At 40.9% G+C, this 12,587-nt stretch overlaps 1 protein-coding gene across 1 annotated transcript in view; it reads left to right on the plus strand.

The window, feature by feature from the left end:
• Window positions 1-485: 485 nt before the first annotated feature.
• The window catches only part of KLRG2 (killer cell lectin like receptor G2), a 29,424-nt gene continuing 17,322 nt past the window's right edge, over window positions 486-12,587 (plus strand). Inside the window, exon 1 of the mRNA XM_074267777.1 lies at window positions 486-1,461. Within this exon, the coding sequence (XP_074123878.1) occupies window positions 561-1,461 (901 nt within the window). The 5' untranslated portion in view covers window positions 486-560. The remainder of the gene's footprint in view (window positions 1,462-12,587) is intronic.

The raw sequence follows: 12,587 nt of genomic DNA on the forward strand, positions 1-12,587 counted from the left end.
TCTGATTTTCTTTGGGTCTATTACCTGATTTCCCTCGGTTCTCACCCTAATCTAATAAGGAGGGCTACCTCACCTTTAAAGTTGCTTCCAACAGTTCATTAACTCTTAAATTGCAAGTCTCTTAAGGAAACATTTGAGACGGCCAAAGGGCTAAACTGCAACTCTGGGTTTCCCAACTCTAACACAAAGGGCAGGAGGGCAGTCTTTGAAGAGCTCCAAGCTCCTGGTTTTCCTGCCCACACCCCATCTTTTTGGTCCCGGAGTGATCTGAATCTCCCAAATCTACCAGCCCACACTTGTAGGCTGTAGCCAAGTATCTGCCCCACCTCATTCCAGCCTCGAGGTCTGGGTGTCGAGGGGTCTGAGAAGTTGTGACAGGGGGTGTAACCACTGGAACGCAGCCCCAGCAAATAGCAGCACCACGTCGGGGGCGGGCCAACGACGTGAGCAAATGCTCCCTTTCGTTCCGCCAATCAGGACCGTCCGCGGGGCGGAGCTGAGGTCTACCTGGATGCAGGTGAGGAGGTCTCCCTCCTCTCTGGCAGCCTGGAGTTCTAGATATGGTTCGGAACCAGGCGGCCCCAGGGGAAGAAATGGCTGGGGCCGCGCTCCCGATGGAACCGCTCCAGCATCAGGCCCAGGAGCCGGAGAAGCTGAGCTCCCCGGAGCCGCAGGTCGCCGGGGAACAGCGGCAGGAGCCCCTGGAGAAGCCTGTTGGGGATCCCCAGGGACCAAAGGACTCGGCAGCTGCGCCGAGCCTGCCTCGAACCCGAGATCCCTCGGCCGAGAAGACGCTGTCCCTGCGCCCCACCTTCCTCCGGGTGCCCCAGCCGAGCTTGGGTTACGGCTCTTTCCGCTGTCGGGGATCTGCGAGCTCTGAGCAGCTCCAGGGCCGCGGGGATCGGGAGGGGGCCCTGGCCCTGGTCCCGGTCTCGGTCCCGGTCTCGGTCCCGGTCTCGGTCCCGGTCTCGGCCCCGGCAGAAGCGCAACCCCGGGAGGGCGAGACGTCCACCGTGGGCGCCGCGCGGGAGCCGGGCGAGGCGGGCTCGGGGGCCTGGGCGCCCGTGGAGCTGCAGGTAGACGTGCGAGTGAAACCCGTGGGTGCGGCGGTTTCGGGGCTCTCTCCCTCTCCGGTGCCCGCCACCCGCTTTTTCTCGGTCTCCGTGCCCGATTCCCCCGCCTTCTCGCGCCATTCCTCCTTCTCTCGCTCCGGGGTGCCCCGGACCCCTTCCCCTGGGAGCACGTGGGGGGGAAGTCCGCACCCCCTTGCCGGCTGGGCCGATCGGTATCGGGAGCAGGAGGGGCGGGCAAGCCCGGGACCCGCGCGGTCCGGGGAATCTCCGTCGGGACTTCCCCGATGTAGGTGCCAGGAGCTGGGGCTGGAGGACAAGGAATGGGAGAAGCTCCTGCCGGGATCCGGGGCCGACGCAGACCAGCTACACCAAGTGATCGCACGCATAGGTAAGAGAGCGCATCCTGCTGAGGTCCCCCCGCCCGGGAGCCGGCACTTTCTGGCTGGGTTGGGGAGGGAAAAGCCCCCATGTCCCATCAGATGGACACGCCTGCCTTTCCCGGCGTGGGAGAAGGGAGAAGAGGGAGGTGGCCACCAGAGAGAGGGAAATCCAGCCTTTGCTCGCCGCTGGACCCAGCTGGCCTGTTATGCAGGGGAATTAACTCTGAAAATGCTGGAGACCACTCCCCCCTGAATGCCAGCCCCTGCATCTTTCCTTTCAGTGCCCTTCCTCAGCCATGTGACGTTTTCTGTTTTTATGAACATTGGTATTTTGACATAAATTAATTCTACCAGTACATATTATGATATGTCTGACTCTTCTAAGAGAAAAATAAAAACTAAACTGTAATGGTGGATTTCCATTGGACTTTTCAAAGGCATCTTCCCCAACGCACTTATTCCCTCCAGATCCAGGGAGGGAACTCTCATCTCTGCTTTGCACCACGTCTTGCTTATCTGCCAGGGTTCTAACCAGTAAGGGGAAGCCGGGCTTCCATTCTAGGGCTGAATTTACTGACCCATGCCAACCTTTTCTAAGCCAGTCTGATTTCTCTTTGGGCTCATTCCTTTCACATATGCACCTGCTAAATGAACTCTCTAAATTACATGGAATGTTCCTTTTCTAATAATTTGTGGGAGAGCTGGAGAGAAGGGAAATGAGTAATAAATGGGAATGCTGGAAATCCGAGTAGATCCAGGATTGGGGAGATAAAGCACAAGATTGTTCAGTCCTTGAGGTTCTCAGTAAGCAAGATGGGGAAATTGAATCCTTTCTGAAAGGAGAGGTAGAGCCGAGTCTGTCCCTGCACCATCTTTGTCATCCCTCCAGCCCATCGTTAACATAGTATTTTATACACAACTGTCATTTAATAACATTTCTTGAATGAATGAATGTAAGATTATCAATCCAACTTTGAAGGGCAGTGGTATTGCTGGTAATCAATCTGGGCTAAAGCTCCCTCTTGGTCTCCCCAACAGAGTATGTTTCTGTCATAACAAGAGAGAAGAGGGACCCAGGATGTATGGATCAGAGGCTTTATAGAAAGAAGAGCCCAAGTCCAAAACTTTCCTCTAATTTAAGATTAGCTGTGTGGTAAACTCATTTAACCTCTTAGGGCATGTTCCAAAGCAACTCTTTAAGAAGGGTGTATTAACTTTTCCAACTGATGAAATAGTAAGTCTAGTTTATTTGTTTTTTTCAAGAGAGGTACTGAGGTACAGAACAGCTCAGTTACAACTCAAAATCACATAATTCCATAATAAATCCCTTAGTGTCCCAGTCCCCATGCCCTTCTCTCAAATCCCAGATTTAAGTTGTTCCTTCCTTATCTCTGTGTATTAGAATAGGCTATAATTAAGACGGACCTCCTTTTCTCCCTCCTGCCCTTCTAAAATAAAGTTCCAGGCAGGGAAGAGACCCATAGGGAAGGTTCTTGAACTAACCTTTTGCTTGGACTTTTGCAATAGCCTTCTAATTGTTCTCTGGGACAAGTCTTGCCCCTCTCTAATCTATCTTCACACAGCTGAAGAGATTTTCATGAAGTGCATATCTCACCATAGCAAATCCTTACTTAACAAATTCCAGTGGCTCCTTATTTCCTCTACCACCAAGTCTAAGCTCCTCTACTTGGCTTTGAAAGCTCTTTACACCGTGGCTGCATCTACTTAGTCCGCTTTTATTAGTCTTTTCATAGTTTACATTCAACCAAATTTGCCCTCTTGCTGTTCTTTATGCACAATACTCCATCTCTTCTCTTCCCATGAGTGGCTATCCCTCAAGTCTGGAATGTACCACCTCAATTCTTCTCATTCTTAGAATCCCTACTTTTCATCAGAGCTTCCTTAAATCTTTTACACAAGCCTTTCTTGATTCCCTTGATCTGTTTGTGCTCCTCCACACCAAATTATTTCAGTTGTCTTTGACTTTTTCTGACCTCATTGAGGATTTTCTTGGCAGAGATAGATATTAAAGTAGTTTGCCCTTTCCCTCTCCAGTTCATTTTTACAGAAGAGGAAACTGAGGTAAATGTGCTCAGGGTCACAATCAGCTAGTACCTGTCTGAAATCATATTTAAACTCAGAAAGATGAGTTTTCCTGACTTCAGCCTTAGTACTCTACCTAGCAGGGCTACAACAAATTACCTTGAATATATGTAGACCTATATGTAGATGCCTATATTTTCTCCCTTCCCAGTAAAATGTAAGTTCTTTTGGCTTTAAGGTATTGTTTAACTTTTCTCTTTGTATTCCTAATGTTTAACATAGTACCTGGCACATAATAGGCATTTAATAAATACTTTTGGTTTATTGATTGGAGAACCAGGAATGTGGTATAATGAGTAGAGAATTAATAGAAGTTTCCTAAAATAAGAGTATACAGGTGAAAGATCTAAACTAAAAAAGATGAAGGGTAGTTGGCTTTGAGCAGGACCAGAATTCACTGTATTTAGACTGAGTGAAATTTAATTTCTAAAATTCTTAGTCCTAGACTCTGATCTGGAAGGGAAATAATTGTTTTACTGACAAATCATTTATTATATACATTGCAGTTTTCCAGGTTCTGAAAAGGAGCCAAAAGTTGATCTTGCCTTCTAAAAACATACAATCTAATTAGGGGGTAGAAAGGACAAAAATGTACCTGGGAACTATTAAGTCATAGTGGAGAACATTTTTTTTCCCCTGCCAAAAGCCATTTGGGTATTTATAACATCATTCTCAAGCCATATAAAATTATCAATTTATAGAACTCAAGCAGTGAGAAGTTGTTCTACCTAGCTTTCAGCTCATCTTCCTCTGCTGATTGATTATGCAAATTATTTTGAAGGCCTTATACAACCTGTGGGCTGTATGACCTGGAGGTTCCCTGCATTAAGTAATAGTGGAAGGGGAGGTGCTATGTTAAAATGAGAGAAAGACCGACACACAAGTGAAGAGAAAGTGTGTGTGTGTGTGTGTGTGTGAGTGAGAGAGAGGGGGGGGGGGGAGAAGAAGAAGGACACAATAGAGAGAGAGAGAGAGTATGAATGAGAATGAGAATATGGCACTGGGGTCAATAGGATCAAGTTCAGCTGGAAGAGAAAAAAGGCAATTAGTTGGATTTGGCCAAAAGAGTTTATCAAGAAAATACTTTCAGCAGATTCACAGGAGATTACAGGAGTTTAAGGGTGTGGATGAATAATAAGAAACCAAGTAGGGAGTGTATCTCATACTTTGAGAAACTTGAAAGTAAAAGGAAAGAAAGAAAAGAGGCTAAAAATTGAGACATCAGGGCGCAAGATTATTCCCTCCATGTGGCTCTGTAAGGATGAGAAAATTACAGAATTTTAGAGCTGACAGTGATCTAAGTCCTCTAGGCCAACTAGTCTTTTTTTGTCATGGATCCCAATGGCAGTCTGGTAAAAACTCCTCAGAGTGACACTTTTAAATGCTTAAAGGATTACAAAGGAAACCACTTGCATTTAAATGCAGTTATTAAAATATATTTTAAAACCAGGTCAAGGACCCCAGTCTGAGCTTCCACAAGTCTAATACAACCTCTTTACTTCACAGATGAAGAAACCAAAGCTCTAAAAGTTTCATCAGCTTGTACATTCTGTGGGTAGCAAAAGGACCCATCGAGGATTCAGGCTTAGCCCTCATACTCCAAGTCCACTTTCCACTCTGCTATGCTGCTTCTCTTATGGAACTCAGCCAAAACAAATGAATGAGTCATCACCTCTATGTTGAATCATCACATTAACCTGCTTCATGCCCTCTGAACAATGATGATCTAGCCTTAAAGGCTGACTAGTGCTAGTGCAACCCCAAGACCCCACTGGGGTGTCATCTTTGTTATCACTTTGTGGTTGTTGCCCCCATTCAGCAACAACACCAGTCCCACACCTATCTGCCCATCTACCTATTGAGAGCTGGTTAACAGTCAGGCTTCTCTCCTACTTTGGCCTCCTGACAATTAGCTAATAATATCAAGAATGTGCTCATGGGAGAAAGCTTCTACTAATTGAGTTCTTCCAGGCTCACTGACTAATTCTTAGATTACTAATGTACATTATACAATGGGCTTCCAAAGACCATAATGATTAATCTTTCAGTTGTATTCAATTAATTTTTATATTTTCAAAAGAAATCATTTTTTTCTAATTATTTAGAAACAATTTTAACTTAAATTTTTAAAAATGTTGAGTTCCAAATACTCTTCTTCCCTTCCTGAGAAGGCAAGAAATTTGATATAGGTCACATATGTGCAATCACATAAAACATATTTTATATTATATTGTGAAAGAAAACAGATCAACCCTTCCTTCCCCCCCCCCCAAAAAAAAAAAAAAAAACAAAACTATGCTTCAATCTGCATTCAGACTTCACTGGTTCTTTTTTTGGAAGTAGATAGAATTTTTCATCATAAGTCCTTTAGAACTATCTTGCATCATTATATTCTAAGAACAGCTGAGCCAATTATAATTGATCATAGTGACATTGTTGTCACTGTGTACAATGTAGTCCTGGTTCTGCTCACTTCACTTTTATCAGTTCATATAAATTTTTCTGAATTTCTTCTGCTCATTTTTTTAATAGCACAATAGTATTCTAACACAATCATATACCACAACTTGTTCGGTCAATCCCTAAGTAATAGGCATCCCCTCCATTTCCAGTTCTTTATCACCACAAAGAGTTTTTTTGTGTGTGTGTGTGTGTGTGTATGGTATGTATATGTATATATACATATATATACACACACACATATATATGTTTTATTTCCATTTTCTTTGATTTCTTTGGGATACAGACCAAATAGGGCTATTGATTTTCCAGATGAATTGTTGGGGCGGGAAAGAAAGAGGAGAGAGGAAGGATAAATCTTGCTGATGGTCTTGGATACTACTGTGACTCCATGGAATTTGAACTGTTTCTTTCTGGTTACTTGTAATGTTTTCTCCTTAATTTGGACTTTGGAATTTGGCTATTATAATCTGGGAATTCTTCATTTTGGTTTCAGGAAGTGATCAATGGACTCTTTCAATTTCTATTTTACCCTCTGGTTCTAAGATATTGGAGTTTTCTTTGGTAATTTCTTAAAATAAAATTCTAGGCTCTCTCTCTCTTTTTTTTTTATCACGACTTTCAGGTAGTCTAATAATTCTTAAGTTATGTCTTCTGGGCCTATTTTTTCAGGTCAATTGTTTTTCCAATAAGATATTTTGCATATCTATTTTTTTTCATTCTTTTGACTTTGTTAAATTGTTTCTTGATGTCTCATGGGAGTTACTAACTTCTACTATCTCATCTTGACCAAGATCCCACCTACAAGGCAGTCCTGATATCCACAGAGATTACTTCTGGGCCTCAATCTCCCGATGCGCTGTGGAGCCGCCCATTTAAAGGGCCCTTACATATATGTGCCTTATTTACAAAGATGCTGAATATTTTTTTTTTTTTTTTTTGCATCATTCTCATTTCTTTCTCCAATTTTACCTCTACCTTTCTTATTTGATTTTTAAAATCCTTTTTAAACTCTACCAGGAATTCTTTTTTTGAGTTTGTGACCAATTTACATTTTTTTTTCCTTTGAAGTTTTACATGTAGCTGTTTTAATTTTTTTTTGTCTAATGTTAGGTTTATGTCTTGAGCTTCCCTATCATCATAGAACTTTCCATGGTCAGATTCTTTTGTTGTTTGCCAATTATTCCAGCCTGTTTCTTAACTTATAACTTTGCATTAAACTTGAGCTCTCCTTCCATGGTGGAGGAGACCCCTGTCCCAAGCTTTAGCTTGTTGCTCTTTTCAGACTTAGCTCTGGGAGTCTGTAGGTTTTGGTTCTTTCAAGGTAGTGTGATCTAAGGAGAGGTGTAGTCCCTGCTTTCCTGGCCTGTGCTCTGGCCTGTGAATGACCACAAACACTCTTTTTCCACCCAAGAACTGTGATCGGGGTTCATAGACACCTGTGGTAGCAAATACTAGTGAGTGAGGATTCCTCTTAGCTCTGGGATTGTGACCTGGAATCACATAGGGCAACTCAGTGCCAGCAAAAGGTTCCTGTCATTTCCAACTGACCAGCTGGAAGGAACCTTGTCTGAAGGTGATCTTATTGTCTGTGAGACAGAAGTAGCCACTACACCTCCAAGACCTGCTAGCTCCCCAATACTTCCCACACTGCTCTGTCTGCACCGGAGTCTAAGTCCAACTAGTACCCCACTGAGATGGACTTTCCCACTGACTTCCTCTGTTGTCCTGGCCTGGGAAATTGTTTCGCCTCAATGTTTTGTTAGTTCTGATGCCCAAGATTTTTATTTGAAGAATTATTTAAAATTGTTTTGAGGGGGATCTGAGTGATCTCCCCTGCCTCTTGCTCAGCTAGTTCTGCCTCAATTACATTAAGTTGTAAAAATAGGCACAGGGACTTGACTTATGATTGCTTTATTATAGGGAACTCACCAGAAAAGATATTCACTCTTATCTAAGCAGTTTGACTTCTACCGTCATTCAGAATTTTAGAGGGTTGGTCAGAGCTTTGAGAAATGATATGAGTGGCTTAGAGTCATTTCACCCTCAAGAGGAACTTGACCCCAGGTCTTCCTGGCTTCAAGACAAGAATAAATTTTAAATATAATTTTTAAAATAAATCAATAAAATCCAACACAGTTAAGGTTAGTGTAAAATCTTTTATCACTCAAAGAAAAAAAAAAATACAGTTCAAAGGAAATATATCCTGATCAGAACTTTGTCCCTTAAAAGGTTATCTAGAATTTAAGAATTATAATATGGCTTTTGCAGCAATATTGAATTCAAGATACACATTCATTGAATACCTTCTATCCTGAGATCAAAGATACATATGATAACTAGAATGAACCAACCCATAGTCTAGATTCAGGTGATCTTAGTTCAAAGCCTACATCTGATACACTCTCTGTAATCCTGAAAAAGTCAGTTCTTTTTCCTAGACCTGTTTCCTCAACTATAATATGAGGGGTTTGTATGAGGCAGTCCCCAAAGTCTCTTCCAGCCTTAGGTCTATGTTGACTATAAATAAATGGAGATACAAAGAACATCTGTGTTTCTAAACCTTAGGTGAAAAATGAAAATATTAAAATTCTGAAAAGCTCTCTACTTTGTAAAATATAATTTTTTTTAGAAATCCAAAGTGCTTTCCCTCTCTCTCCAATATGGGAAATATTAATGAGCAAGTTGGATCTTTGTGCCCCAGAGTCTGGCAAATATTCCAGTTTATTTCCACAACCATCACATTGCCTAGATGGTGCTTTGGGGCAAGAGGAAATTGGTCTTATTGGTGTACTTCTGAAATGAAGTTACAGAAGTGTGGAAGAGATGTTTTTTCTTTGATTTTTATATTTTGGTTTTAGAAAAGCAATTGCATTCAAAAATATTCAGTTATCTTGGGTAGATGATGCATTCCAGGCTAATAGTTATGCAAAACTAAAAATAGATGTGAATAACATTTCAGAGACCTTCAAAGGTGACTGTAAAGAATTGCTTATCATTATTATTTCTTTTGTCTAAGGATTCTGTTAAGTTTTTTGGGGGTGCAGCTTGTGAGAACTATAGTAATGAGTTAAAAATAATCTTGCAAGGAGTTATCATATAATTAGAGGGTAATTCTAACAGAACAAGATTGTATTTGCAAAAACATTTCTCCAATCAACAATAAACATCTATTAATCTCCTCCTATCTGCCAGGCACAGTAATAAGTTCTAGACATACAAAAAGAGGCAAAAAACAGTCCCTGGAAGAGCTTACAATCAAATACTGGAGACAACATGAAAACAAATATATACAACTATATGCACACAGGATAGATAGAAAAAGAATTAAAAGGGCTTGAGAAAGGCTTCCTGTAAGAAATGGAATTATACTTGGGGCTTAAAGGAAGTAAATCAGTAGGAGTGACTGAGTCCATTCAAGGCATGGGGGAAAGCCATAGAAAGTATCAGGAACCAAGAGATGTAATCTTTTTTTTATAAATTTTAGCCTTTTGATCTCTGGAAGAGATGTTAGAAACAATCTAGCTCAACTCCTGTTTTATAGGAGAGGAAAACTGAAGCCTAGAAAGGGGAAATGATTTTAGGAAAACAGTTTCCAAAGTGTCCAAAGGATCAGTAGAAACCAATCCATGGACTAAAATTTGATGGGAAAATCCCTAAGTGGTCAAGAGTAAAACTCAGAAGACCCCAAAAAATAACTCCAATGAAGAGGAAAAAGAAAGTTTTGTTTTATTTTTCTAATTGTTTTTAGGGGACATTTTTAATTTTTAACCTTTTTTTTTTTTTTTACATGTTGACTTCCAAAATCTCATTCCTTTCTACCCTTCTCACACCCATTAAGAGGGCAAGAAATATGCTATCAGTTATTCGTGTGAAATCATGGAAAATAATTTTTTCATATTGGTCATATTGAAAAAAAAAAAAAAAAAGCAAGAAAATGAAAGGATTATGCTTCAATCTACATTTATACTCCACCAGCTTTTCCCCTGGAGATAGATTGCATTTTTCATTGTAAGTTCTTTGGAAAAATCTTGGATCGTTGCATTCATCAGACCAGAACAGCTCAGCCTTTTACATGTGATTATCCTACAATATTCCTTTTACTGTGTTCTACTCTCTAAAAGGAAGCCTTCTAAATAAACTTTTGAGGATAGAAAAGGAGCTCACCAACTGATTTAAATTAGCTTAAGAGATGTGTACAGATGTAAGCAAGAAAAAAATAACATCAGAATCACAGCACAACCTGGAAAATAAGGTCAGAAATGCTAATGAACTGATGACAAGAAGGATAAGTAGCTTCATTCTGTTATCCTGAGAGACCAGCACCGCCCCTATTGATAACACTCACTACTAATTATGCTCTCTATTGAGTTGAAAATTATTCTCGGACCCCTCATTCAATTGAAAAATTCTGTATTCAAATAAAAGATTCTGGTCTGATTTCCACTGTCCCAAGCCCTAGGCCAGGTTCTGCCCATAAAACTAAGTACCATCAATAAACCTTCATTAAAAAAAAAACAAAACAAACAAACAAAAAAACCTGATTGAATTAGGGATTTCTGAGTGAAAAAAGAAATAAACTTTCCTATTTTTTGCCATAGGTACTCAGGTTCATGAGTCACGTGGAATCGCCTCTGTCTCTTTGTCTCTCTTTCTTTCTTTTCCTCTTTCTCTGAACCCAGCTTCATACCTCATCATCCTCACTCTCTGATTTCCTCTTTGCTGCTACATTTTCAGGACCATAGGATGTTTCCATCTGGCTTGGAACTGAAAGCTTCCACATCCATATATATAGTCTCCCCTATTAGAACTTGAACTCCTTAAGAGCTAATTCTATTTTCCCATTCATAATCCCAGTGTTTAGCACACAATTCTTTCTTTGCACATAACAAATGATTAATAAATGCTTTTTCATTCATTGCAATTTCTGTGACTTCATGACTTGTCCAAGGTCACATAGGTAGCAAATAGTTTAGAGGGAAGAATCAAATCCAAGCCTTTTGTCTTCTAATTCAATGTTCTCTTTTCAATATACTGTAGTTTTTTTTCTGTGTCCTAGGAAAGGAAAAAAATATACAAGGACAGAGAATTTATTCAAGAGCAAAATTTAGATGTAAATGAGTTAATCCATTTATTTATTCCTTAAGTGGATCCATCACTATTGTTTGGGGAAGAAGGGAGGGGGCTCCTAACAGGCTCCAATAAAAGAAAATGTTATTTTAAAAAAACTGATCCCATTGAGCTAACGGAAAAGTGAAGGCTCAGTGATTTTTTTGGAAAGGTTTAAAATTCTTATTCTGTGTCACTTTGAAATGAGGCCACAGGGGCATCTGTAAAGAATAAAGAATGGTTCTTGTATGTATCAAAGGGACTTTCAGACTTAGGCAATAAATTGATATTTAAGTTTCAAAAGCAAAATTTCAAGGCTAAAAACTGTTCCTTCCCACTCATACAAAACCTTTAGAATTCCACAGGAAACAAATTATAAAGCTCAAAATACAAAACAGAAGTAGCTGCATCTCTGAACCTCAATGTTGGGCACCTTTTTTATTTTCTCTTGACATCTCCTGCTGGTTATACCTTGTTATCACCATGTGATGAGCCTGTCTTCTTTGTGGATCACACATTTCTTTGATGGCAGTCTTTATTCTGGCTTTTCTTTGGTGTTCCTTTTTTGTTATATGATGTAGTATGTTCAGGCCCATCCTCCTCCTCCACCACACTTCTCCATTCACTGTTATTCTCTTAAGTGGCTTACCCAACTGTAGCCACTCAATATTGATATATCAGGAACCCACAACAAAACCCACTGAATCTCTTTATCTCTCAGTTGGGTTTCTCCATTTTTCTATTTCTCCTGCTTGTCCCCTCTCCTGTTCTTTCTTTCTTTCCCTTCTCCTCTTTTTCTCCAATTCCTTACTCTTTCTCTCTGGATGGCTTTGTCTGCTGCCAGTTCATTCCACATCTCTCCCTTGAAATCCTTCCTCCTTCTCCCAGTTCCTTATCTCTCCCTACTTCCAAGCCAATTTCTCTTTTTCCTCCTTCAGTGATTTTGATGAGAACTAGATAAGGAGTATCTAAATGAAATTAGGGTTAATTGAGGTCTAATGGCAGGTTGGGGTACGGGGAGTCAAATAGAGCTCACCTGCAACCCCTTTGGATTCGGCGCAAAGATACAGTTAATTGAGGTCTAGTAGCAGCACAAGAATCCTCTGTAAAGGAATTTATAGACCCGAAAACCTAGATTGATAAAAGAGGTTTATTATGGGGTTTGGAAGTAAGTTTAGTTAGTAAAGTTGAGGATAGAGATAAAAGGGTATCAGAACTACAGGTTTGGTGGGAAGAAACCTTTGAATGACCCGTGTAAGGATGCCATGTTTGGGATCTCTGCAAAGAATGGATTCCAGTTTGGCCCTTTCTATAATCTGAAGGGACTTTTGGGTGGGGTCCCAGGTTGGCTTCGGGCTTGAGTTCTAGCCAGAGTTAGAATTTGCTAGGTGGAGGTTGGGAAACCTGAGCAGATCATTAGAATGGGGGCTGGGACAGCTCAGGTTTGGCTCAGATCCCATGG

This window comes from Sminthopsis crassicaudata, chromosome 5, assembly GCF_048593235.1.
Source record: "Sminthopsis crassicaudata isolate SCR6 chromosome 5, ASM4859323v1, whole genome shotgun sequence".
NCBI classification, from domain to species: domain Eukaryota; kingdom Metazoa; phylum Chordata; class Mammalia; order Dasyuromorphia; family Dasyuridae; genus Sminthopsis; species Sminthopsis crassicaudata.